Source organism: Pipra filicauda, unplaced genomic scaffold (assembly GCF_003945595.2).
Source record: "Pipra filicauda isolate LSUMZ 115617 unplaced genomic scaffold, ASM394559v2 scaffold148_size1903560_pilon, whole genome shotgun sequence".
Classification (NCBI taxonomy): Eukaryota; Metazoa; Chordata; class Aves; order Passeriformes; family Pipridae; genus Pipra; species Pipra filicauda.
This window is the reverse complement of record NW_024103973.1, coordinates 1,595,793-1,622,888: the sequence shown is the minus strand read 5'-3', so window position 1 is coordinate 1,622,888 and position 27,096 is coordinate 1,595,793. Positions and strand designations below refer to the sequence as shown.

At 43.9% G+C, this 27,096-nt stretch overlaps 2 protein-coding genes across 3 annotated transcripts in view; both read right to left on the bottom strand.

Annotated features, from left to right (window-relative positions):
- Positions 1 to 3,283: 3,283 nt before the first annotated feature.
- Positions 3,284 to 6,684, bottom strand: SNTN (sentan, cilia apical structure protein). Its single transcript, XM_027723040.1, has 4 exons — positions 6,560 to 6,684; positions 5,923 to 5,957; positions 5,033 to 5,172; positions 3,284 to 3,533 (listed from the first exon to the last, which is right to left on the bottom strand). Exons 1-4 carry the CDS (start codon positions 6,667 to 6,669, stop codon positions 3,375 to 3,377), a joined length of 444 nt encoding a protein of 147 aa, XP_027578841.1. The 5' UTR covers positions 6,670 to 6,684; the 3' UTR covers positions 3,284 to 3,374.
- Positions 6,685 to 13,314: 6,630 nt separating this feature from the next.
- The window catches only part of SYNPR (synaptoporin), a 103,779-nt gene continuing 89,997 nt past the window's right edge, over positions 13,315 to 27,096 (bottom strand). For both annotated transcript variants that reach the window (XM_027723032.2, XM_027723031.2), the window contains 3 exons: positions 25,354 to 25,552; positions 16,135 to 16,326; positions 13,315 to 15,103 (listed from right to left, as the gene is read on the bottom strand). In XM_027723032.2, the coding sequence (XP_027578833.1) occupies positions 14,837 to 15,103; positions 16,135 to 16,326; positions 25,354 to 25,552 (658 nt within the window). In that variant the 3' untranslated portion in view covers positions 13,315 to 14,836. The remainder of the gene's footprint in view (positions 15,104 to 16,134; positions 16,327 to 25,353; positions 25,553 to 27,096) is intronic.

Genomic DNA, 27,096 nt, shown 5'->3' with positions numbered 1-27,096 from the left:
TGGCCCTGGGCTCCCAGCAGAAAGTTCAACATGCAAAACCCTGCCCCGACTCACCTGCTCAAAATCAGTGGACTGGGCTGTGAGAGCTCCCCTGTGATCTGTGAGAACTCCTTAGAGATTAGACCAAAGCCAGATTTTCAAAACTTTTTAAGTCCAGGAGGCCAAAGAGTTAAGGCCAGATACAAAGTAAGAAGTCATGGGGAGAAGCTGTAGGTGTGCTAATTGAAGTGTGAGAATGAACATGCCTTCCTGAGCTGATATTTGGAAATTGAATCTGAAGATCTGAGGCTGAAACTGTCTCTAACCTCCATTTCTCCTCTGGAAGTCGTCTGAAAGCTCACGTAACTGCAGAGATGATTCAGACTTTTCAGAACAGAACTTTAGGCTTAGATCCAAAGTCTGCAGAACCTCTCAGGGTGGCTACTCACACCTCAACACTGTCACTGCACAAATCCCAACCCAACCACAAACCCATGGAGGTCAGGTCTTGACTGGCTACTCTTCGTACCACCTTCACTTCTGGGGGTATCAGATGTTCCCACTTGCTGAGACAGAGGTGCCTGCAGATTTCATTAATTCAGTTGCTGCTCAACTCCTTAGCACTTGTGTGGGCTCTGCTATGGGAAATCAATGATGAACTCCCATTGCTTCCAATAGAAGTAAGCTAGAAACAAAATAAAACACAACAGTAGCCTTTTAAGCAAGTTTTCAGCCAGCTCCCTGAGGTGCAGCCAGACATGCTGTCTACACAAGATCAGCTTCAAAGCTGATCACTGAGAGTGCTCAGAGCAGTCACAAATAGTCTGAGTTAATGAAAGAGTATTTTCCACAGCTGAGCTGCAAACTTCTGCCTACTCCTAAGTATAAGGTGCTGGGGCTCTTCCAAGTGCATCCTTCTGCTTTTGAGCATGAGGTGGGACTTTCAAGGACTGATGCAGATCCAGCCTTGCACAACCCATTCACTTTGTTCAGAAACTGTTGAAGAAACCATCATAGTGCCTCTTCCCTTCTGCATGAGGAGCCCAGTGTAGGCTGGCATCCAGTTCCAGCTCTGCTACATGTGCTCAGCAAGGCACTTGGTTTCTCCATGCCTCTGTTTCCTTCCCTAACATTTGAATTTCTTTGCTATTGAGTTGTCCAGGAATTGCTTCTCACTTTGAATTTTCATTGTGCTTAGCACAAGGGGCTTTTGATCCAAGCCAAGGACTCAGGATATTGCTCCCAACACACTGCATTAGAATAAAAAGGGTTGCATACGATGAGATGACAGAGTGAATTGATCAGATAAAAGGCTTTTAAGTCATTAACGTAAGTCGTGCAAGACTTAGAAACATTTCAGCAATAACAGAAAGTGCGTTAGGGCCCTAGCAATTTCAAACAACTCTTTCCTAATTGGCTTCACAATATTGTTCAGTTCAGTCTTTTTCTGTAACATAGCGATATTAGGAAATTGATGCTTTCAGAGCCACCAGTAGCTCCCAAACAATTTTTTCAAGGCTGTGCGGTGTTTTCCTTGCTTTAATAATAGGAAAGCTGCCTAGAGACTCAAGTTCAATCTATCTTTCTACCCCAGAAAAGGAGCATCAGTTGATATTTTAAGCTTTCACTGATCTTCTACCTGGCCAAACCCCAAAGGGATTGGGGAAGACACTGAGCAACACTGGGGACACATAACATGAAAATGTGATACCAGCATGGATGATGCCAGCAGATTAAGTGCCCGTTTTGATCTCAGGTCCTCAGAGGACACATTCCCAGAAGAGATGGTCTCCAAGAGAGGTTTCCCCTCCTCATCCAACCCTGTGCTCCCATATCCCATCACTGGGAATTGTGATGGGCACACCATGGGAGCAGTCATCCTCACAGCACAAGGCCACCAGTCTCTCAGGGGGGATGTATAGGAAGGACATCTCCATTTGCCACAGGTTTGATGCTGCCTATTCTTGCAACTCACCATCATAGCAAGGAGCTTTGCTAATACGAGGTTTTATTTGTAGGAGGACCAGTTGTGAGTGTTTAGCCTCCAGACCAGGCCACGTCCTAGCTGAAGTCCAAACCCAGCAACTTACCTGCTGAGCTTCAAACCCCACTGCATCCATTTGCATTTCTTCCTTCAGTCCCATCCTAAACCGCACAGACACAGATCTTCCCTCTCCAAACAACTCCTGTTGCAACACGTGTCCTTGCTTTGCATCAAAATCCATTACAAAATATCCCCTTAGCTTCTGGAAACACTAAAAGCCTTTTTATGTCAAGGAGTTAAATCTCGTTACTCAGCTGTCATTAATTTCCCTCTTTTAACACCAAAGGGTTTGATCCCTTCCTGTTAAAAATTCATTCACCAAAGCTAAATCATTCTTGTCTTCTCCTTTTCAGCCAAGGAAGAAGAAAAATTAAAAGGGCTGCAATGTTTTGCTGGCTCACTCATCCTGTTACATCCTTAGAGAGGCTCTTCTGTTCCTGGGTCATGAGACTGTTTTTTATGCCCCAAAAGGATATCAAAGTGGGCTAAATGTTGGCTCTGAGACAGGACCTTGTATGTAGGAATCGACCCAAAGATTAGGATGAGGAGCATTTAATACTGAGGCTCTGGTCCTAACCAAGCCCATGGCTGGGTAGCCAATACCACTCAGCTCCTGTACAAACAATATATTGGCCACCCTTTTGCTCCACCATCACTGGTCGTGACCACTTCTTATGTGGTTTCTGCTTTTCACAAAGCAGTAGACTCAACTGTCTGGCATGTTTGAGCCATCCCTTTGGTCACACAAGCACAGTGCTGCCAAAGATGCATTGCAAAAGCTGGACTTGAAATTCTTCTATTGTGATCTCTCACTGAAGAGGTCAGCTGGAGGAGGAAAAAATAAATAAATAAATGCTCCCTTCAGCAGGGTTAATGGTGGGGTGGAAACTCCACAGGCTAAAGTCAATGTTTACCTAAGGCTGTAACACCTTTTGTGGCCACTGCCAATCGTGAAACCCATCCCTGGTAATACCCTGCTCAGGGCTGAAACACCCTGGGGTAACTGGGAGAGCTGGGCAGCCCTGCCCCAAGGGAGATGGGACTGCACATTTTTGCAGTTGTCTCCCCATCATCTCCCCACAATAGTGTGGGAGAGGATGGAAAGGTCTGGGAGAGCCCAGTCAGCACACTCCCGCAAAGCACCAACGCAGCAGACACAAAGCCCTGAGCACCAAATCTTCACTCCATGGACTGTTTCTACAGAGGAGTAAGTTCAGCCAGGTTTGGACCAGATTTTATTCCATTTAAAAGGGACCAGCATGAGGTATCCAGGCACACGCTGATATCTCTGCGTAATTCACTCATGCCTTTCTTATAAAGTGCCGAGCTATTTCTCCTTTTAAAGCACAGATCATTTTGTGGTTTTCACGTTTTTGATCTCCTGCAGGAGGTCAGACATTAGAGTGAGCATGACTAATGTCATCATGAAATCTTCAAAATCAATTTTGTTCTCTGGCTCCTCATCCAAGTCAGAAATTATCTCCAGGTATTTTGGTTTGTTTTCTTGGCCCTATGTAGGATTTTAAATGAAAAAAAAATAATTAAGAATAAAATAACTTTTTTATTGCATCGTTAAAAAAAGAGACATCTACCTATGTAAACATTAATGTATTTTTCTATCTTCCAATTCATGTTTTTATATCAACATTTACAGTAGTTTTTCTGAAGGTATACCAAGGAACTCAAACAGACGCATTATTGCAATCAGACAGGAGAACAATCAGTCCTCAAAGTTTCCACCAGAATCCAGAATATATCTTTTAAAAGACACCTAATCATGACTGAAAATCTGACAGTGATGATGACATAGATGGTAACTGCTGGAAAAAAAGGGAGTCCTATGTCTTGATAAAACTGGGGGGAGGAAACAACCGAATCAACCAACCTCCTAAATTTAATATTTAAATATATACAAATATATACTGTGAAGGTCTCAGAAACTCTAGATTTTACGGGCATAACTTCAGTACTATTCCCTGTCCTGTTGAGCATCACTGTTGGAATGGATTATTAAAATTATGAAACTATATATCATGTTTGTTATTCATATTTCCTTATAAAAAAAACTTGCTAGAGTTCTAGGATGGGTTTTTAGTTTAATAATCTCCAAAACATCTCACAATCCCAAGTATGATTGGCAATTGATATTTTCAATTCTTTTTCTGTAAGGAACCTAGTTTCTTATTTGGTGCCAATTCCCCCTCCCCAACGAGTCATGTGATTTTGTTCTTTTTGGAAGCAAAGGTATTGTCAAGAACGTCTTTAGTACTAAACACCTTTGTCGTTTACTTAGTTGAGCTTTTTTTATTAGTCCCACTAAAGTGGTAGCTTTTCCTACCACTTGATAAAACTGGTTTTTGGTTTTCTTTTTGTTTTGTTTGTTTGGGTTTTTTTTGGTGTGTTTTTTTTTTCTTTTAATTTAGGGAGGGGAAAAAAAAAACCCTGCAAGGAGTTTACAGCCACAAGTGCCAATATGGCTGTTTTTCACCATACCCAGCTGGATGGGTGAGGGCTTTCTGCCCCCTCTATCCCAGCAGCCCCACCAGTGACCACAGTGCATGTGGCTCCACGGCACAGGGTTGCCTCTCACAGTGCTGGGTCAGCACTCTGGCAAACCATCAAATACCTCATTAAATGCACTGGGTTTCCTCTCTTCATAAATTAAGTCTCTTGTCACCGTCTACGGGATTTTTTTTCTTCATTTGGTTGTTTTTCTGTTGGTTTTTTTTTTTTTTTTTTGCAATTGCCCTATTTTCTTTCAACAAATGCAAGCAGACATCCACCGTGGTTTATTTTCATCCCCTCCTTTAGCCCTGTGTTGGACACAGGCTCAACATAAAAGCACCTAATCCACTGAATGTTTGTTTCAAATCCCTAAAGTCTCACTTGAGATTATCCCATGGACTGATGTTTGCCCAGCTGCAGGACAGAGCCTGAGGTGCCATCCCTGCACCCAAAGTGCCTGGTCAGTGCTGTCACAGTCCCACCCACTCACCCAAACCCTCTCACCTGTATGAAGTGCCAAAACTGGGTTTGCAGCAAGCTCTTGGTTTCAGCTCTGCTGAGCTTGCCCTCCGGGTCAGCATTGTTGTTATACACCAAAGCCACTGTAGCAAAAGCTTTTTCAAGGTCTGAGCCTTGTCCTAGAGCTGGAGGGAGGAAAAGTTATCAGTCTACCCGAAAAAGCGGCATTTGAGATGTAATTGAAAGCTATCTGTTAGAACCATCCTGGGTGGGTGGAAATCTGCGTAGTTTCACTAAAGTTAATGAGACTGAAAGTGTTTATACCACAAAGGACCCGGCACAGATTTTATTTGGAGTGGGCCAGCAACATGCCTCGTCCTACAGAGTCACACCCTGAAGGAAGCTTTCCTTCGGAGCTAGGGCAGTAACACAGGGCAATGTGTGAGACCCTTCTGGTCTACCCTAACCCTGGGCATCCAGCGAGGACCTGCCATGCCATGGGGACAGGCCATGCTGGCTGTCCAGGTGCGTTTGGACTCCCAGGGTCCTCTATCATAGAAAACATGACCCAACTGGGAAGCCTGGCTGCACAGAAATGCCCGTGCCTGAGCACCAGCAGCGCATTTCAGCATTATGGTACACTTGGGATTTTGGCAGATTCATTGCCCCTGCTCCTGAGCCGCATCCTAAAGAGTGCACACTCACATCCCTCAGTTAGTATCAGGCACCACAGACAATTTGGGTTGTGATTTTTAATGAAAAGGCAGGGGAGAAGTGATCAATACAGGAGCACATTGCACAGGGACACGAGACTCTCATCTTGCCCCAGCTGAGGGTCTGCACAGCCTCCGCAGCTCTGTGACATTACTGGAATTTTCTGCACGTGGGCTGTAGAAGACCTGAATCCCCAAGGGGTGATAAATTGGTGCCCTTACCTTTTATTGATGCCAGCTGCTTGGCTATGGGTATGCTGCTAGCAAGAGAGAAGAGAGGCACAGTTATCACCTGGTGAATTGTGTGAGGGTATATAGTTTCTTCATGAGTGAGCTTTATTTAGTCCCCCAGGAACTCAGGGCTTCCCAAGGGAGACTGGCTTTCCTTCACAATGGAAAGTGGCCTCTACAACCAGCACAGAACATCACACAGCTTCTAATCCCTCACCTAAGCAAGTAGGCTGGAGCTGTTATTACTAAAGCTGCTAATTAATTAATTTTAAGAGAGGGGCCCTGCAATACACTTCATATAATTTCTTCAGAACATGAAAGAGGTCCAGGAAGTTTCTCAGTTTTAAGCCCACCCCCAGGAAAGTGCAGAGCGGTCCATCATCCCCTCCTCATCAATGCTCTCAGTTTGGAGCAGACACATGCCTTTTATTCCCAGCAGGACTCACAGCTGTGAGAAGCACATCCTTGCTTTCTGTTAAAATCTAAAGCCTGCTTACCTTTTGCTAAAGTGCTGAAACTAATTACAGAGCAGAGAGGTTTGGCTTGTGATAGAGACAAACACATCCAGATAATGAGTTTCAAGACAAATGGCAGATCACCAAGATGACAGAACAAAGCAGTGACTTACCACTTGGGCATGCCTGCAGCAGACAAAGGGCTTTTTTTGGTGGAAGCAGGAACTGGCTGATTGACCGAGTACTGCTCGGTGCTGGGAATGCTTGCTCTGCAGCCACACATCTCGAGGCCAGGGTGTTTATGATCTCCAAGCAACTCGAGTAATAGCAAACAGGTGGATTCAAGCTCTGCCCTGTGGAAGCAACCTGCCTGCAGCCATGCCTGTCAATAATGTAATCACTACCTGGCTAAATACACCAGTCTACAGCAGCCCCTGCTGGGCTGGCAAGTAGTGTGGCTGGTATTTACACGAAAATTTGACAGAAACAAACCAAACTAATGGAGCCTGGATCCTCTTAGACCTATAGGGATGTAACTTTACATCAGGACTAAGACACTGAATCCATTCAGCCATACACATTATAATTTTAATGAGAAACTTCCCTGGCATGGGCTAATGTAACTTGTCCCAGGCTATAAAGCGAGTTGTTCCTATAACTAGAGTCAGAAACCAAGTGTTTCTCAATTCCTGATCCAGAGTTTATCCTAGGTGAGCACACTCCTGCTCTAATACATTCTATTCCCCTGTCACAGTGCAAAGAGGAGATCCATTCTGCTTCCAAACTGCTTCCAAAGCAGCATCCAGCACAGAGCCTCTGCAGATAGTGCCTGCTTTCAAAAGCAGCACTGAGCCATATGGCAGAGCAGTCGCACATTAGAGGAACTGGAAGGGCTCCGATGAACTTTGTTATTTATTGGCATGGATATCACTATTAGAAAACACACAGCTTGTCACGCTGCCTATCTCTGTGCATGGTCTCCTTCCTGCAGATCCTTTGCCTAGAGGTGTCTAGACAGGATAACTTCAACCTAGAAGATCAAGCAGCCATTTTAATCCCAGGGTGGTCTTTTAATAGGTAGTGACTTCAACTACCTCATCCAGCTCATCATTCCTGGTGAAAGGATACAATACTGATGTTAAAACTATCCAAGATGAGACTTTATGTAACAGGACACACAAAGGAGACTGCAACAGATGGCCTAGAGAATTAAAATGTTTTCCTCATTTAGTAGAAGCTAAATTACTGAAGGCTAATGAATAAGGATGTTCACCACCTTACTGTTCCTGGATTTTAATTATCTTAAAAAGCATGGGAAAAGAGAACCTTTAATTTTCTATCTAAGAGTGTCATTACTCAAACAATTCAGAGCCTTTTTCTGAGAGGTTTAAGCTGTCTTAGATCTCTAGTGAATTCTTTGGGACTGGCTCATGAATAAAACAGAGCCTGTAATTGCAATGACGCAGCCAAAACACATATAATCAATGCTCATTATCCCATCAATTAACACACTAAAATTAAACAAGAATTCAGGCTTAGTAATCTCCCATCAGCTAAAAAAAAAAAAAGGAGTCTTGATATCATGTTGAAGTGATAATTCCCTTTCACATCTGTTGAACCATACAACAAGGCATGAAAAGCCTTACATCCCGGTTAATCCATGGAATGAGAATGTTTGGTCTTAGCATCCAAGGTAAAAAATGAGAGTGAGAAACAGATTCAGTTTCATGTTTATCAGCGACAGGCAGTGCTGTGAGCCGGCTGGCAAACCCAGCCCTCTGTGTTTTGGGCACTTTTCACTGTAGATCAGATTTCAGCTCACAGTTGTTTTAATCTCACTGACTTTTGAGAGCCTGAGCTCTAGAACAGGTGATTTGCTTTGCTGGGGTAGTAACAAGTTCAAACAAGCTTGGGGTTCATTATCCCTCTAGAATACACTAATTAGTGTATGCAGGAGTGTTTTTGCCTGACAGATAAAGGGTAGCATGAGGATAACCCTTGCCTTTGCAGATGATCAGCTTTGAAGACAGCGAGATTTTGGCTGTGTGTGTTGCTCGAGTATTCTGGTCAGCAAGGTGTGCAGGGAGCCAGGCCATCTGCTCTGTAGCTATTTTGATACACACTATTTATGTTTGAAATATCCAGGTGCTTCTATCGGTCAATTTTTAGCATGTTTCACACGTTAACAATCTTGTCTGCACAAAATACGCAACCTGCCACTTCAAACTGCAAAATCTTTACAGGCAGCCACTGCAAAAAGCTGCAGCCTCTGCTTTGCTTTTGGTATGTTCCCAGAGTTTTCCCATTCTTTTTCAAGTGCTTCTTGCATTTCAAGATGACTTGTGTTGTGAAGGGTATATGTGACAAAGCCCTGGCTCCCTTAGAGATGACCCTGGGCAGGGGCAGGTGTGGGCATGCCTGCAGCAGGCAGGCAGAGCCGAGGGACACAGGCACAAGGGAATACCTGAAACAGGAGATGCATTCACATCATTGGCCACTCAGAGTTCATTTCCTCAGCAAACCCTTCAGTAGCTGCAGGAGAAGCACTGCTAACTTGCACCCAGGGAGGCAATAGCTTGATCTCTTCACCCAGAGAAGCTGTGGATGCCCCATCCCTGGAAGCGTTCAATGCCAGGTTGGATGGGCCTTTGAGCAAGCTGGTCTAGTGAAAGGTGTCCCTGCCCAGGAAGGACAGAACTAGGTGATCCTTAAGGTCCCTTCCAACCCAAACCATTCTATGATTCTTTGTGAACAGAATATGACCATTTTGATCTTACATGATATGTGCAATTTTTTCCCAAGAGCCAAGACCGAGAAGCCCCCCACTCCATCTTAGCCCAAAGCAGGACTGGCTTCCACAGCCCAATACTACTTTCCTGTTGCTCCATTCCTTTGAAATGGATTACTTAACATGGGAAACGCTAGCAGAAGCAGCAGGTCTGATGTGCTCCCTGCAGTTGGTCTCTCAACATCAGCCACAAGCTGTGGTGCCCCCATGGGCTCCTTCTCCTCCTCTTCTGCTCAGTGACATGCAAAGAGGAGACACAACCCATCATTGCAGCTTAATGGGAGATTTAAGCAGTCCAAGGAATTGAGAACTGTGCTGCTGCAACACACAGGCTGCTTTGGCAAGTATTAATTAGCTATTGGCCATGTACCCCCACGGTCACAGAACTGGCTCCTGCTCACCCGTAGCTGGTTTTCCCATGCTAACATACTGCTCAGCACCCTGAAACATGAACTCCTGCATTTATTCCAGGAGATAGGGAATGGGAAGGATAAATAAAATCACGGAGTGAGCGTTTCCCACTCATTTCTCTTTCCATCACCATGGGGTGTATGCTGCCTCCACCTGTGCTGGGATAGTGTAGGGGTGTTCTGTGTGTCCCAGGAACAGTTGCCTCTTGGCCATCACTGGTTTTTAAAAGTATCTCTTCATAGTCAATTTGATTTCAGTCAAGGGTGAAATCTGCACCAGTATTTATCTGCTGGGAGCCGTTTGCTGACTGGTGCCTGGTGCTGGAGGTGTGACCAGTGCTCCCCCAGGTAACAGAAGTGCTGCCACATGGGGTACGCTCAGTGGGTCTGTGAGGGGCAAGGAGGGAGAACCCAGTTGGGAGCCACAGATGGATCAGCCCAAGTCCCCTGTCACACATACAGGAGATAGCTCAGCCTGGAAATTCAGCTCTGGAGTCACGAATGACTGAAATATTTATGAATCCCATTGCTGAGACAGAGCAGGTAAAATGCCATTTAAGAAAAATCTATTAGAACTAGTCTGTCTGCAGGGAAATATGTTTAGTCACATCAAGTCCAGGCATTTTTCAGAGGTGGTACAGCATTTTGGCCAAAATATTCTTGTGCCTCATATGGGGGCTGTCAGGGTGGCCGTGGGGGTCCCCTGTAAGGAGGCACACAGCTCCCTCAGTTTCTTTGACAATCTAATGGATAAGGGAGGAGCCCAACATTTTTGGTATCATATTAATTTTCAGAGCAATGCCTGAAAATAATATTACCAAATAATTTTTCCTCTGAGAAATGTTTTATTATAGGACATTTAGACTTTAGAAAGGCAGCTATACTCCTACAAACCTAAAAACTTATTAAAGAAGGACACAATAATAAAAATGTAAGAACAGAAACTGGTATCAAAACGCAACAAATGGGATGCCTCTCTGCTTAACTATTAAAATTTCATATCAAAATGCTAAGATCTTCATACTAAGGATATATAGCATTGACAAATGATGGGCTAATCAGCACCAGATATTAATAGCAAAATACATATTATTGCTGATGTTAGAAAATTCCAAGAGGAAAAGCTCTTGAATTTAGCAAAAGGAGGGAATAAAAAGAAATTCTTAAAAAAGAATAGTTAAATCAGGGACAGCACAAGCTAAGTAGCCCATCCATTCCCATATACAAAGATTTTTGACTCAAATCTATCTTAAAACTAGTAGACAGAGGACTAAATGTTTGTGAGATGATATGGTGTAATATGAGAAAAATTTTTTCAGAAAAGGATAAAACAGTACGTGGCAGTTTTTACTCCGTAGTTCTTCATCTGTCTGTCATATTAACTGTGAAAATGGAGATATTGTCAGGAGCAGACTACAGGGAGGTGCAACGTGTGTTGATGCCACTGCCTCTTTCATCAGTACCTCCGTTTCAGCCAAGAATGATCCAGGGCTATAGCCTGAATTGCTCATTCAATTTGAGAGCACATAAAGATTGGAAATAATTAACCTTATCAGGTCAGGCAATTGCAACATGAATTCATGCAACAGGAGCACAAACTGTCTCCAAGTCCTGGCCATCACTGAGGCTCTGTTATGGGCAGCTCAATGGCCACAGTGAAGGAGATTTGATCAGTCATCAGAAAAAATATCACGCATAAAACCACCCAACCCCATCAAGTCAGGGCAAACTCTGTGGGCTGGGTTCGCATCTGAACTCATCCTTGTCTCCTTGATGTGCTGGGCAGTGAAGCAGACTGCAGAGCCACTGGTATCCAGAGTCATCCTCTCTGCCCTCTCCAGCACCTTCCCATGGGCACTATGCTGCAGCTCTGCAAAGTGCATCCCCTCCCCAGGCAAGAGCAATAGGGAAACCCCAAACCAGCAGGTGAGTGTGCCTCTTCCTTGGCCTCTGAGGCACCTGGAGAGAAAGACCTGTGCTCCCACCTCCCCAGATGCACTCACAGAGGTACCTGCCTCTCCTCCACAGCTTTGCACTTGATAATGCAAACATGCTCCCATCTTGGGTACTTTGAGAAATGGGCTATAAAGAGAAACACACTGGAAAACAGGAGGGACAGCACAGAAGATCAAGGAACATATCGTTTTTTTCCAGGCTGACCTAGTTATTTAACTAACTGGCAGAGATAGTCACTAATGATGAAGCGGGAAAGCAATCAGGCTGCCAGCAGCAGTTTCACAGAGGATGCTTGAGTTTGCTTAGCTATTTGTCTGAAACCCAGGTAACATCATATACAGTCTTTCTCATCTCCTGCTCAAGCCTTTGCTATACAGTCACTGTCTCCAGTTCAAATAAACTTCCAATTTCTCAACAACTGCAAAAGGATGTGATAAGACTTGAATCCAGAGAAACACAGAGGAAACATTCAGATACATTTTCTTATATAACGCAGACAAATTTTTGTTTCGCTTCTGCTGCTGCCATACTATATTAATCCAAGAAGATATAGATGAAGAGACTTTTCTCCCCTTGTAATTCAGAGTGAAGACTACAGTCCCCAAAGGGTAACAACCAGCTCAACTGTTCTGCATGGCAGCAAGGATGTACCTGTGAAGATCTGGCCAACTGGGTAAAGCAAACAGCAAGTCTTTCATGAAAACATGTTGACTTTTGTCAACTCTTCCACCAGCTCTGCCCTTCATGAGGAAAACTTAGATCTGGAGTTACACAAATAGTACCCAAAATAAGACATAATCTTAATTCTGTTCCATTCTTTTCCCAGTCTTGTATTAGAAACTGCTCTTTCTCCAGGGGTGTGAACTCCTGAGGGTTTGAAAGTTGCAGTTCCTGTGTTCACATGGTTAAACAAGAATTTCAGTTTGTTGAAAATGCAGGAATAAACTGAAGCAAAACTTGTTTCCAACCCCCAGCATTGGATAGAAAAGTTTGGCAATGGGACCCTACTGGTCTGGGGAAAAGTTCATGAAGTGAAAGCTAGCTGACACAAAAAAACTATCTATTTCTAATGGAGAGGCTTAGATAAACCAGCTTGAGATATTTCTGATCAACTAATAAAAAGGGAATTCAAAAGAATGACAATAAAAAAGAGAGTGGGAGCAGGAGGTATGAAGAGCACACATCCCATCTCACCCCTTGCCACACACACATTTTACTTTTTCCTGACTTGCCTGTATCTAAATTTTTTACAAACTTAAAAAAAACCCCAACCAACCAACCAACAAAAAAACCAACCCCCCCAAAAAAAAAACCCTTCCCAAAACAAAATCCCCAAAAAAAGAACTGAGAGTCAAAATAAATTTTTTCATTTACCCAGAAAATTGTATTTTGCTGTCATTTGAAACAGGAGGACATTTAGATATTCCAGTTTGTCTTCTTTATAACTCAAACATGGCTTTCCAGCAACCCACAGAACTGGGATGGTTAGCACAGTACTGGGCTAGTCCTACTGACAGGGGGAAAGAGGTAAAGAGGCAGGCAGGTATTAAACTGCACAATTTTAATTTTTTTTAGAACTTGTGATACTGACCTTTAATAACAGGTGTCTGTAGAAGTGTTGTACTCCACTGTACATTAAAACAGTCTTCATAAAAGTGTTGGAAAACAGTAAGAATATGACCAATAAGGTCAGGCACAGGAATAGTTATTTTTCTTTAATAGCTATCTTCATCATTTTGCAGTGACATTTCAATATTAACATACTCTGAAAACATGCATTGTATGCAATAACTTTATTAGGGTCAAATAGATATCACAATATAGATTCATCCACCGAGTAGCCATAAATTGGTTACAACAATCATAGAAGAGACTAAGCTGTTTTAAGCTAAGATGCTTTCAACATTACAGCTCATACAATAAGATTATATACTGATACACTTTGATCTAGAAATGCAGATGATCAGTTTTGATTAGTATATTGTGCTTCAGGCTTTCATTCATGTCAACGCATCCCATATGCCATAGTGAGGGAGGGTTGAATTTCCCAGGGAGGAATCCAAACAGGCTACAAGTCTGGCTCTGGCTATTTTAGGATGAGTTCCTCTGAGCCTGGGTTATTTGGTCAATCCAGTTACATTCTCCAGTAGCACCAAGCTAGCGCTCAGAGCAGCGACCTAACAGAGGGATATCTAACAACCTTGAAACAGCACGGACAGAAAGGTTTTCTTCTCTTATAAGAGGGCATAAAGAAATATTTATGCTTTGTAAGGTCACAACAATACGTGCGGTTTTCATGTTGCTGTATTAAGCAACAGGGCATTTTCACATGGTTTTGTATACTGATATCTGCACCTCTGTTATCTTAGTTAAATAAATACCTTTGTAAACATATAACACAGTTACTTGGTCCTTATTCTCCACAGCTCACGTTAAAAGATTCACAAAACATCCATAGAAATAGTGATTTATAGAATGAATACTTAGCTGAGTTAAATGGAATAAACATTGGTCAGGTACCATATACACTACTGAATGCCATTTCAAGGAAAAACAGTTTAGTTACAAAGCATTCAGAACTTGGGTAAGCCATATATTCAACTCTGCAAAATATATAAAAGATGCATACTTCTTTTAAACAGACATTTAACAAAATGCAATGGCAGAAGTTGAGAAGTTCCATTTACACAGTCCAGACATTTGGTAGTATGAAACTGCTTATCCATGCACTAAATTACGGATGGATGTCTCAGTTAACTGAAATAATAGTAAAATCTTCTGAAACAAAAAGGTATAACCAAAACAAATGCTCTGAAGAGTCACAGACAGGCAGTTTTGAAAATTTAGGTGCAATGTTACATGCATGGATATACAGAATAATCTGTAGAAATTATAGTAAAACACTTCCGTTTTTCACCAAAATGCAGAAGGAAATTCAATTATATTATGCATATTAAATACTACAGACTTGAGGCTACAAAATGCTTCTACCATCTTGACACATACAAAACTACCATAAAGTTATCTCTACGGTATGTACTACAACACTGACTCCAGGTCACCACCTGTGAGGAGCACATCCCCTGTATCTGGCTAGTCAGGGAAAAAAGGCCAACTCCAGCCCATCAGCCACCTCCCATCTGCCACAGGAGGTGGGCTCAGACCTTCAATAGAGATCGATCACCGTGTTGTAGTATTAATTTATGTAGAACCCTTAAAAATCTGGTGCCACTGAAACTTGAGACCTGTTAAACTCTCTACATGTGAGGGATGCAAGAGCTTGCGCTGCGTGAACCCTAAATTTGATTAGCAAAGGAGGTTGGCCCGCTCTGGCCGTAGCTCTGGGACTGGCCATATTCACCCACCTGGCCATAGGAGCCTGGCTGGTTGTAGCCACCAGCTGGCCCGTAGCTGTCTTGGTTGTAGCCACCTTGGTTGTAGCCACTGGGCTGCTTCTCCATGGTGTCCGCAGGGTGCCGCTGGCCTGAGGAATGCCAGCCCGTCTCCTTAAACACAAACCAAATGTTGCCTGCCCAGAGGATAAAGTTCAAGTAGCCAAAGACCTGAGTGGGAAGAAAAGGACCTCATCACCAGCAGCCACAGTCTCCCAGCCCAACCTAACATTATGGACCCTGCACGGTCCTGGGAGAAGTCGAAGCTGCTCCCAGTCTGTCTTCTCAAGGACAAGTGAAAATGTCCTCAAGTCGTGCTAGGGGAGGTTCAAAACTGATATTAGAAAAAATCCCTTCACTGAAACAGTTGTCAAACACAGAACAGGCTGTCCAGGGAAGAGGTGGGGTCACCATACCTGGAAGTAGTGTAGATGTGGCACCTGGGGACATGGTTTAGTGCTGGACTTGGCAGTGCTGGGTTAATGATTAGACTTGATTACCTTAGAGATCTTTTCCAACCTAAATGATTCTATGATTCTCCCAAAATCTGATGGAAAATCTTCTCAGTTTTGGAGCAAATCCCCAAATTCACCTCCCTTAGCTAGCTGCAGCTCACAATGTGCCTGCTTTCCTCTTTGTTTCCAAAAAAAAAGTAGAGTTTTTGGGCCAAAATATGTTTTGTTTGAAAACATAATCTAGTTTAAAGAAACTGTGGAAAGATAAAATTGAAAGAAACTAATTAAAAAGAGAGATGTTAATTGGTCATCTGGCCTGGAGGGTTTTTTTTTTCTGTGTGTGTGTGTGGGTTTTTTTTAATATTCCAAAGACCAATTTTGTGTTGCTTTTTTGAGGATTTTTAAAGGAATCTATAAGGCACAAAACGTTTTCTTCCTAAAGGAGCTCACAGACCCCTTTTCAAAAGCGTTGCAGTGAGCAAGTTAAAAGCAGAGAGGCAAATCAATGTACTTGGACAGACACTGCTTCCTCCCCATCCCCATCCCAACCCTGCACACTCATCCCGCTGCCGCTCCACGGCAGAGCTGCGGTGAGTCACAGCCTGCCTTTCCCCGCAGCAAGACTGTACTTCCAATTAAATCATGTCAGCTAACTGGTTTGCACCAGCCAATTTAGGTCAATACACGGGTAAAAGATGAAAATACATTGCAAGGTAAGGGTGAAGAGCAGCAGTCAAAGTCACTTACAACCGAAGTGTTGAGGCTTGACATAACAGGGCTGCGAACAGGCAAGCATTTGTTGGACTGCTGTTTGCAGGCAGACATCAGCAACAGCACCTCGTCCGGGTCAGTCGCAATCTTTACATCTGACAGTCCTTTAGCCCAAGCAGATGAGCTCACTAGCCACAAGAACGAGAAGACCACTGTCACAATGAAATCCTAAAAGACAAATTAGTTAGAAGCATTATACTGGTGTGTCCGTTGGGAGGAAAAAAGATATTAAAAAGCACCAGAAAACTGAAAGCTTGTGTCAGAGGGGAGAGAGAAACCAAAAGCTTGTTACTTAGTGGAAGGTTGTGTTACCATCATCACCCGCAGAGCTAATTTTCAGGAGTGCCTAACATGCCTAATGGGACACAGCCCTTTGGCTGACATTTGCATCTCTGACCTTGAGGCCATATTTCCACAAACACGTGGCCAGTTCCCAGGATGCTGAGCTGCCTTGAAAATGTTGCTGTTCACAGCACCTGGACAATGAATTGTAATCAATTACATAATACACATACCTGTAAGGGAGCTGGGACCTGAGGGCTGGGCCTTGCCCTGGGTGCTTCTACAGACAGCCAAGGTGGGTTTCCAATGGGAAGTGTTTCCATCTCAGGGAGAACCTGAAACTGGCTAATCCTCAGCTACCAGATGAGGAGTTTTCTCACCAGCCACAGGTAAGGCCAAATGTCTCTGCTGCACAAGCCATGCAGCCACTAATTATCATGAGTGAGCAAATAAACAGCAAGACTTGCCAAGCAGAGACTCCTCAGCTCCTCTCTGGCCCGGTAGAGCATTTGTTCCTAATTCCCACCCATGTGAAAAGAGGGGAGAAGGTGTGGCAGTCCCTCCAGGATCGAGCACCTCTGAGCAACTCTGCTCTGATCCACTCTGCTCACTTTCCCCTCGGAAGACTCTCAGGAGCATGCACAGGCATAAACTTCTCCTTGTCTTAGCCAGAACAAGTGGCCAAGTGACACTGTTGTTGTGTGGGTTTGGGGGGAAAGGAGGGAGGAGGTGTGATTTTTCAAGCTTTCTTGTGTCTTGCTAAAACAGAAGAGCCTTTCTGCTGTCATATTTCATCCCATCTGTCAGCCCACAACAGATGGCAGAGGTGCCAAAGTCTAACATACCACTAACTGCATCGCTGCGTCTTGATATCCCACCTCCCATGGGGCTGCTTCCCCTTCCCCCTGGCAAAGTAAAGGTGTACATGGAAGGAAGGGAAAACGCTCATTAAGAACACAGTGTTTTGGGTCGCTATCCAAAGAAAGAAATGATCCCTAGGAAACATCATTCTCATCTTCTACAAGCACAGCTGACATTTGGGAAGGAGCTCTCCAGGGCACTGCAGGGATGGAGGACACGAGTCTCCATCATGAGGGAAGAGGCACCAGTCAAAAAACCCGCTGCACAAGCAAGCCATGAACAAAGGATGTCTCTGCTCATGCAGATGGGATTAAATTAACTATGCTTGGATGCTTTCCCAAAGGATACATCCTTCTCTTTTAACAATTTGTTTTCTGCAGGCCTGTATCTGCCACTGAGCTTCGAGTTCCTCTGACCTCCTTCATGCTGCCCAAATGGGCTCTCTTGAAGAGCGTGAAGCCCAGGAGCTGACAACTATCTTAACACCTAAAAAGACTCTGCATCGGCAGAGGCATACAGCCCAGAATAATTTTTCTTCTCAGGGAGATTTCCAGCAAAAGAAATTATTGTATCTCATGTGTCTTAGTGGTTACTGAATGAGAAACGGACTCCTAGAGGCAACAGCTCAATCGCAAACGTTTCCTAAAAATTCCTGCTGGTAGAAACACCAGATATCTGCTGAGCTGTGGATCATGATGGGAGATGCTCTTTATTTGCTGTGAGGCTTGACATGCTATCGACCCAGATGCCAAGCCCCCATACAGGTTCTGATTGACAAAATGGGGATACAACAGAGTTTTGGGGACTACATTTTTAAAGTGACAAGCAACCCTCTCCCAATGTCACCATACTCAGAGCCTTTGCAAGCTAAATTCAGCTCTGCAATCAGTCCACTGGCAATGCCAATAAATTAAATGCATAACAGCAGGTAGAAATTTGAATCAAACAGAGACAAACTGACTAAAACTAACGCAACACAGGAGGTTAAACTTGCTAAAAAGAGATAAGTTTTAAAAGCAAGCCAAGTTCTTCAAGCAGGTGACAACAGCAGTTCAGACCTGCTGTTGAACTCACAGACCCTGACCCCATATTGGTGAGGCCTTTGCACAACTCATGGCACAAATGACTGTATCTGCAAGAGCCCCTCACTAGCTGCTGGTAGCCCATGTCCTGGGCTGCAAGTCCTCCTAGGAACATCCCATAGCACTGTGCAGTTGAGGGGCTGGTTCTACAGGCATTAAGTATTTCATGTTATTTCTCAGGACTTGTCTTCTCCACCACACCCCAAGCTCCAGCCTTCTGCTGACTTCCTCTGTTCCCCTGTGCTAGGGTGTTCACAGAAGCCTAATTCTGCCCTCTCTGCCACTAATTCCCCTATTTCAGAGCAGGTCAGAGCCTTAGAGAAAGGGTCCTTACTCCTGGGGTGCGGGGATCAGCCCTTGTATAGATGAACTCCCAAAAACTGTAAAGTCTGGCCAAGAGGGAGAGATGGCACAGTGGGACTGAGAGAGGAAACCATGCAGCCCGTTTGCCAGCTGGCCAACAGCTGCTCAAGAAGACAGGACAGGAAGGCTAATGGACCACTTGGATTTCTTTAGCAGGTGCTCTCACAAAGGCTATGTGGCTGGACTCAGGCTCTTGGAGAATTTGTTCTGCCTCCTCTGCACTAGGCAAGGAGCAAAATGTATAATTCTATGATTCTATGACTAGAGTAAACTTGCATCTTCCTATTTATTTTGAATCTTTGTGAACCTTCAGCTTTGGCTGGAACTTGAACCTCTCGTTTTCAAGTGGGTTTGGATTTCTGGCTGAACATTTTCACAGCTCTGGGTGGAACAGAGTTACAAGATAATGACATGCTGAAAATAAAAGTGAATTTCAAGCTAAGCTGTTCTGTGGCTTAATGTCTATCTGGGGAATTTCTCCTTGGTAATTAAGGCCAGAGTGCCTGCATACTAAAACAAATTTTGCATTTCAATGTTTAATATCCCTATAGCATGGGTGAGTCTTTTTTTTCCTTCGGAACAAAGTAATTTTTGTAGTTGCTCTCTTGAAGTGGTGTCTACAGATCTCTTCAGTGTGTATTGTTATACGATAACACTACATTCCTAATTGCAAAGTTTCTCTCTCAGATCTCAGCTGAGATACTTTGCTCTGCCTACAGGTGCCTTTGGGAAGGAGGCAAAATAAGAACGTGTAGGGAAAAGCAAAAAAACCAAAATTTAAGATACAGCGAATATCCAAGGAGGGAGTTTTTAAGATCCTGAAGTATGTGCAATAACAACAACAACAACAAATTCTTGCTGCCTTTTTCTAGTTTCTTGAAACTTGTTATTACTGAGTTATCACTGAGTTTTCCAAAAACATCTACTTAGAACAATTTAATATATGTTTTAGACTAGAACTGTACATGCCTTTTCTTTTCACAGTAACTGAAAGATTCCTCCTTGCTATCAAGCCAGTGGCTTTTGCAAAATGTCCCTCTTTGGAGGAGGCAGTCACTTAGAGTCACTTAAGCCTCCTGAGCACAGTTTTGGATTCCCCAGTGTCAAGCACAACCTCACCCACACAAAAGCATCTGCAGAAGCTGCTTGTTCACTTGGAAAGGGGATGTGTTTCATCTGCTCCGAGCTGGTTGGTGGCTTCAGCAGCCCCTGGAGGCTGTGACACACATGTCCCTGCGTGCACTCTGTGCCCTGCTCTGCCTCCCAGCCAAGTCTGCCAGGATGATCTTGGCCTGTTATGCCTGAAAACCGGCAAAGCCTCGGCTCTGGCCTGGCTGGGGTGTGTGTGGCATCCCTCCTCCCTTGCCAGCTCACAGCTGCTGGCTCGTAACTGGCTTCCATGTAGGGCTCCTGCTACAAAACCTCTCCACTCAAGAAAACCTCTTGTACAGTTACAGCATCTAAGGGAGCAACTCCTCAAACGCCAAAGTCCATAACCCCTCCCAGCCAGCGCCTGTCTAGTGCTGCCAACAGGTTTCATGGCCAGCCATGCAGGAGCAGAGGGACATTTCTTTACCCTAGCAGTGGCAAACCACTCAGAGGATTTGCTTTCACAGTCACAACCAACCTAAAATTTCAGGAACTACCCCAGCCAGAGCCACAGTCCCGGTCCCAGCCCGGGAAAGCGGCCAACAGCAGATTGCTGCAGGCAGCAAACACCTTCCTACAATGGCATCTTAGCTCTTTTCTGGTTTGAATGAGGTCCCACCACAGATTTTCTGCCGAATGAAGCTCTGAAAGAATTACATGCTTCTTGCAATAGTGTAGGGCCTTGCAAGCTTGCTTCTGGCAGAGAAGTGCAGGGTCCTTTGGGAGGCACCAGCATGTACAGCAAGGTCACACTGGCTTGTGTTTCAAAAAGATGACAACAGCAGGCTGAAACAGCTCTTTGAAATGCAAAGAATTATTCAGATTCTTCCCAATTTAATTTTTTAACTGCAAAGTATTCAGTCTTTGTTTCACAGACGGCTCTTTATTCTTTTTCTCTCTGTTTTCTAGAAAGCTGGAGAGAGGTGAGGAAATATAACATGTTTAATCAAAGAGATCTCCAAAGAGCAAACCAGGATGTACTTAACTCACTCAATCTGCAACATACGTAAAGAACCAAATGCCTTTCTGCTTAAGGTGATTATTCACAGGACTCCAGATGCAAAGGAAAGATCTCATCTTCTTAACATGTAAGCATCTTTATGGACCATAAGAATGAGATTATCAAGTAATCACTATAAAAATGAAATATCTCTTTTCAGGGCTATATCAGTCACCTTTCTTGGCTAAATAATTTTATGCTTCTATATTAATTGATTGGAATATTAATAAAGTGATTTACACTTACATTTATACCTGACTGCATGTGTTTTTTCATGGCCAATCTGTAACTTCCCAAAGGCAAACCTGAAGGCACATACAGTTGTCAGAATGGGGATTTTAAATAGAGCACATATGGGGTAAAGAAACTATGGAAAAAGTAAGAAGTCTGAGTGATGGGGACTACTGATACACATTGACTGTGACTATTCTTTATTTTCTGAGAGACATATGGAAGCATCCTATCCTGATGCCCTAAAACTTCAGCACAGGACTGTTGGGTTGGTTATTCTCTGCTTGCAAGCAGCTCCAAATGTACAGATATGAGGCAGAGCATCAAGATAGGTGTTTGGGGAAGCAGTCCCATGGTGCAGCTCATCTCTGCTCTCATCATGAACCAGCAATGCCTCCCCCAGGCACATGGTGTTATGTGAGTGGGAACCAGCTTAGGTCGGTGTGAGAGATTGGGATATAAAGAAAATTGGTGGGATTTTGTACATCCCATTCATTAAAATCTAAGTCACCATCTCCAATTAATTTCTTTAGAACATTTCTAGCTCTTGAGCACTAATCAGTCATTTGAGAAGCTGCCTTGCACTTGTTGTAACCACCGAGGCGAGTCCCCAGCTGTACCACGTGCATTATGAGGGAGTTTGCAACAGAATTAAAATCACAGCTGTGCTTTGTAGACCTCAGAAACACATTGCACATATCTATTAGGTATTTAATCCCTGGTAACCTGCTTCTTGCTCCTTTAGAAACTGGGAATCCAAGGTCCTCTCTAGGGCTCATCTATCTGTACAAACTCCCCTACGTGACCTCTCACGGAGCCAGTGAGGGAAGCAGAGGGTGCACATGGCAAGGGCTTGCTGCTGCCAGCCCCAAGGGAAGGGGAAACTCCCACCTCCATCACAGATGAGCAACACAACCAAGGCCCTGTGAGACCAAAAGGAAGATTTTTTATCCCCAAAACCTGACAGGCAAAGTTAGCAACAGAAATGGCTCACTGCATAGTGAATAAAACAGGCTGGTGCCATTCAAACAGCCAGGGAAGGAGTTAACTGCTTCTCCCACTGGAAGTATTTCCTTGCCATGATGTCTCACTTCACACTGAACACTAAAGTATTTTTCCACAGTTAAAGTGATGCTTTGCTGAGATATCAGCACGTGCAGTTCTTTTCCCTGTATCTGTATAAACAAGGTAAACTTGAAACATTTGTGACTGAAATTTTCCCTGCAAGTTTCTCATGACTTAGTGGTCATTAAATTCCTTATAATCTTATTTTTGCACTCAGTGAGGCTGCTGCAATTTGCTAATACATTGATAGTGCTCTGACTGCCTGTGCAAGGGCTTTTGAAAAAATATTTAAAAATTTCAAATGAAAGGGTTTTTTTTCCTCTCTCCATTTTTTCTCTCATACTCGTTTTTCAAATCCCAAAAATTCTTTAGAAGGAAAGGCAGCTCTGAGAGGGTGCTGCTTAAAGGCAGATGTCATCCCAGACTGAGGAAATATCAAGCCAAGAGGAATTACAAGGCTTAAAGCAGGAACGGTTTTAACTATGAAATTGTGATCAGGCACTGGAGTAGAAGCAAGGATGGATGAAACTATCATCTTCTAACTCTTCACTAAGAGGCAAAACACTGCTAGTCTGGAAACAGTGCCTGATGCACAGATTCTGCCTGGTGATGAAAGGGAACAAGGGCTGCCCTGCCTCCTGCACCAACACGTGCTGGGGACTGGCTGCTGGACTCAGGAGTGCACAAAGCACCACGGATTTCTGCAGCACTTTTCTTTGGAAGGAAAAATCTCAGGGATGAGACATACTCACACATCTGATCTGATACACGTCAGTTCTATGCAGCATCTGCCTGGAGCTGGAGGATACGTGGCCTGCCTCCTTCGCACAACGCGTGACATCCCTTAGGTGAGCACTGCAGCTGTAAGGAACTGGTTTTCACTCCGAGTTTTCCTTGACCCCTGAATTCCTCTTAGCTACAGCTGCCAGCTTTTTCTCTGCCTGGGGCTCTTCATTTTGCCTACAACTCTGCTGCACAGAGGGACTCACACCCGGTCCCCAGTCAGGCTGTGGTGCTGCAATCATTGCACTGGGCAGTCTCCAGGGAGACCAGCAAGGATGTGGTCCAGGCAAAAAAGGTTCTTTTTTCTAAAAATACCAAATACAACAGATCTGGCAGTGCAAAGGAGATGCTGGAGTGTGTGGCTGGAGCTGATGGGACTCCCCTCCTGTCAGGCGTAAGCTGACAATAACCCTCAGCCACTTCCCAACACCACTGACCGGCAGGAACTGCTCTTGCTGTAGAACAAACTCAGAAGCATCTTTGTATTCTGAACAAATAAGATCATTTAGGCTTGGTTTAAAGACTGGAAAATTGCAAACAGAGGCTTTGGTAACAGACAGTGGTTAAATTTAACCTGTAGATTCAATTATAACCCACTATGCAGAACAAATCAAATCAATGCAAGGTTAACGCTGTAGCGGATTGTGCTGTGCATCCTGTGACAATCATCACTGCAGCAGCTGTTTTGGGAAAGTTCTGGACACAGGGAGATGGCCACACTGTGATCTGACATATACTAGTGTTTGTCTTTCCCTTTCTTATTGTGACAGAGGATAATGCTGTTGGTCAAAAGAAAGAATTATCTGCTGCAAGAAAATTAGGATGGCAGAACTCTGCAACTTACTCTTTGATGGGACAGTTTGAAATGAGATATTACTTGATGCCAACTGAATCAAGGAGAAGCAAGGCACTTTATTTATTTACTCTTTCGGTAGGGATCCCTTCATCTTGCCTCTTCTCCCCCTTCTCTGTGAAGGTTTCCCCACCCTTCCTCACCATTTTCTAGGAGAGGAAAGGTCCCAACAACCCCCAAATGAAGAGGATTAATTTCCTTTGATATGAAAGCAGAATTTTTTTGTAACAATTCATCAGTTCTGAATTATGCAAACTTCAAGAAAATAGCTCCTTGCAGCAGGAAAATCTTTCCCGCAAAACCCCATGATGCTAAGTCTACCTTCCTACAGTTTAATCTTTTGCTGACTGTTACTGTAGTTATTTCCTTTAATAGGTTCAGCTTTCCTGCACTGGTGATTTATTTTTCTTCCTGTTATACTTTTCTGATATTCTTTATTTGTGGCTTTTAGTTACTTAAGGCACAACTCTCAGCCAAGTGTCTGGTTTCTGTTAGTCATAAACTTCAGATTTTTCTGAAATCCAGGACTAATTCTTTCCTGATACTGGTCCATGATAAACTCCCCACATTCCTTTGGAATCACTCTCTTCACATCAAGACTTCAAGGAAGTATTTTCTCTCCCTTAGTGTAACCTTGTCCTTGCAGTCATGGGGGAGAGGGCTGTCCATGGAAGAGAGATTGTGAAGCAATCCACAGATGAAGAGACCTGACTCAACTTCAGAGCACGTGAGGGTCAACACACAGCCCTCAGCAGCCCAGCAAAACATGGGGTGTACCATGGGGCACGATACACTGACAGGTAACAGACACCCGGAACAAAACAGCCTTCACTGGCTTTACTGTCTCAACCTATGAGAAAATAAATGCACAGCAGCACTTGCTTTTTATCACAAGCCTTCAGGAATCAGTAAAAGAAAAAATAAAGGCACGAACAGCCACAGCTTGATGGGTGCAGATGATGATAACTGGAAGGCTCATAAACCAGCACAGAGACACAAACATGCTGGGAGCTCAGTGTCATACTGGAAAAACAGCCACATAATTCTCCAAAGCAAAATAATTTGACTGAACCCAGCAGTAATTAGCAATAAGCAATCTCTCTAGCTAGGCTTTGATCAGGGCATGTTTTCATCTGTCTGCCAGGACATGCCCAAGATCTACTCTTTCCTTTTTTCCCCACCAATGAAGCTCCGCTCTCAGAGCCACAGGGCTCAGACCCTGATCCTGCAATCACTCAGATACACGTTCATTATTTGTCTGAACATCATCACTACAGGCAGTGGGAGATAAGAGGGAATTGCATAAGTACATACAGGATTAGGACTAAACTCCACCTGCATATAGACTCTGTCACCCTTTGTGTTAAAATTGTAAGTCACCATTAAGATGAAAAAAAAAAGCAGATGAATGCAGAGATGCTTTGGGCATTGGGCCACCTGGGTCTCCCAGACCACGCCACAGCCTCAACCACCAAAAAAGCAAGAGGTAGGACCTATGCCTGAAAACACTGCAAATGCACACTTACAATTAGAGGCCCTCTGTTGTTTTCACGGTACTTGTTCTGGAAGAAGATATAAACCACAGTGGCAGCCAGTGAGTAGAGGAAGGCGAAGACTGCAATGGTGACGAAGAACTCCGCCGAAGACGAGAAGTCCCCTATCAAGGCGAGTGTTTCTTTGCGCTTGCCTTCACAAGTGGGAGCCTCGAAATTTACTTGATGCAACCTGGAAAACAACCCAAAGAGCAGAAGGTGAAGTACAGAAAATAGAAACTGTCATCTGAATAAAGATAAATACGTTTGCTCTGTCTCCATCTCATTCCTGATGCGCATCGACCCCCGTGAATAACTGGCCCTCCAAGTAGCCTTGTGGGCCGTGCTCATTCAGAGCTGCTCGTACACGTGAGGTTACACGTGAGTGTCGAGGTGAGACTGAGCACCTGAACATATCTTTTAATCAGTCCCAGAGAAAAGTTGATGTTCCAATGGTTTGGTACAACCCTCCCCGTCCTCTCTGGGGTTTTGCCATGGCAACAACTGAAAAAGGATAAAATGAGAAACAATTTGATTCTCGAATTCTTACAGTTAAGGCAGCAGAAAACAGGTCTAATCCTCTGTACTAAGCCCATGAGATGCCCATGTTTGCATGTTCACGGATTCCTTGTGTAAAATTGCCTAGTACAGAGCTACCTGTGGCTGTTAGCCCATAGGGCTAAGCCACACAGTGCTTCTACATTAAAGGCTTTTAAAATCAAGCTGCAGCAAAAATATACAACTTAGATCAAAGAAAAAGTCTGCATGCCCTGGTTTAAGCAAGGTAAGCCCTAATCTTGTACTCATGTACTGATTTGCAATCAGTGACCAAGCTAATAGATTTGTGGTTCTGTACGAATGCTTCTGCTAGAGTCTTATTTTGCTTCAATAATTTTAATTTCTGATTCAGAAGAGAAAGAAGATCCACAGAAGATGCATTTTGGCAGGTCCTAGTGGATGGCCCAGATTAACATCAGTGGGGACGAGGGACCCGATAAAGGATCATGCTTTTCCAAGGGGATGAAAACAGCAGCAATTACAAAACTGATGATCTGGTGCCTTTGGGGAGACATTCCTCTGCTCAATGGCAATTAATGTGTGCAACAGCAAGCCAGTGGCAGCAGCAGCCATGAATATACACCTAAATAAAAAGTTAGGTCCCCAGAGGAAAACAAAATACCCACAGCAGAAATCACAGAAGGTGGATTAATGGACATTGGAGGATTGCATGACTTTTTGCTTTTGCTGGTCCAAACTAAATGTACCCAAACATGTAGGCAGAACTTTTTCATCAGCAGCTGATACATAACGCCTGTTACTTGCCTCAGGCATTTACTTCTCTGAGCTTCTGTCGTTGTAGCGGTGGGATGAAAACAAGAAACAAGTTTGCCCAGATTGTGGAGATGAGCAGTGGCTGAGCTGCATTCCCTGTGCAAACCCAGCAAAGCCTGAAGAAAGCTGAACACATGAGAGAGACCTGAACGCTCACGATCAGTTTCCTGACTTGTTTTCTAAGCTTCCTGGCATCACTGCATACACGCTTTCTGTCAGGGCTTATTGTTCTTTTCAAAAATTCGGGAAAAAGGGGAAAGGAAGATTTCCTACTGCTTGTCATGCCAATTTTGCAGCCTAGAGAGAAAGTGGCTTTGTTTTAACCATCACCACGATAATGGAAAGATTTGCATGGTCTAAAAATAAAGCTTTCTCTGCTTCCCTCATGCACAGCTGCTTGGGTGC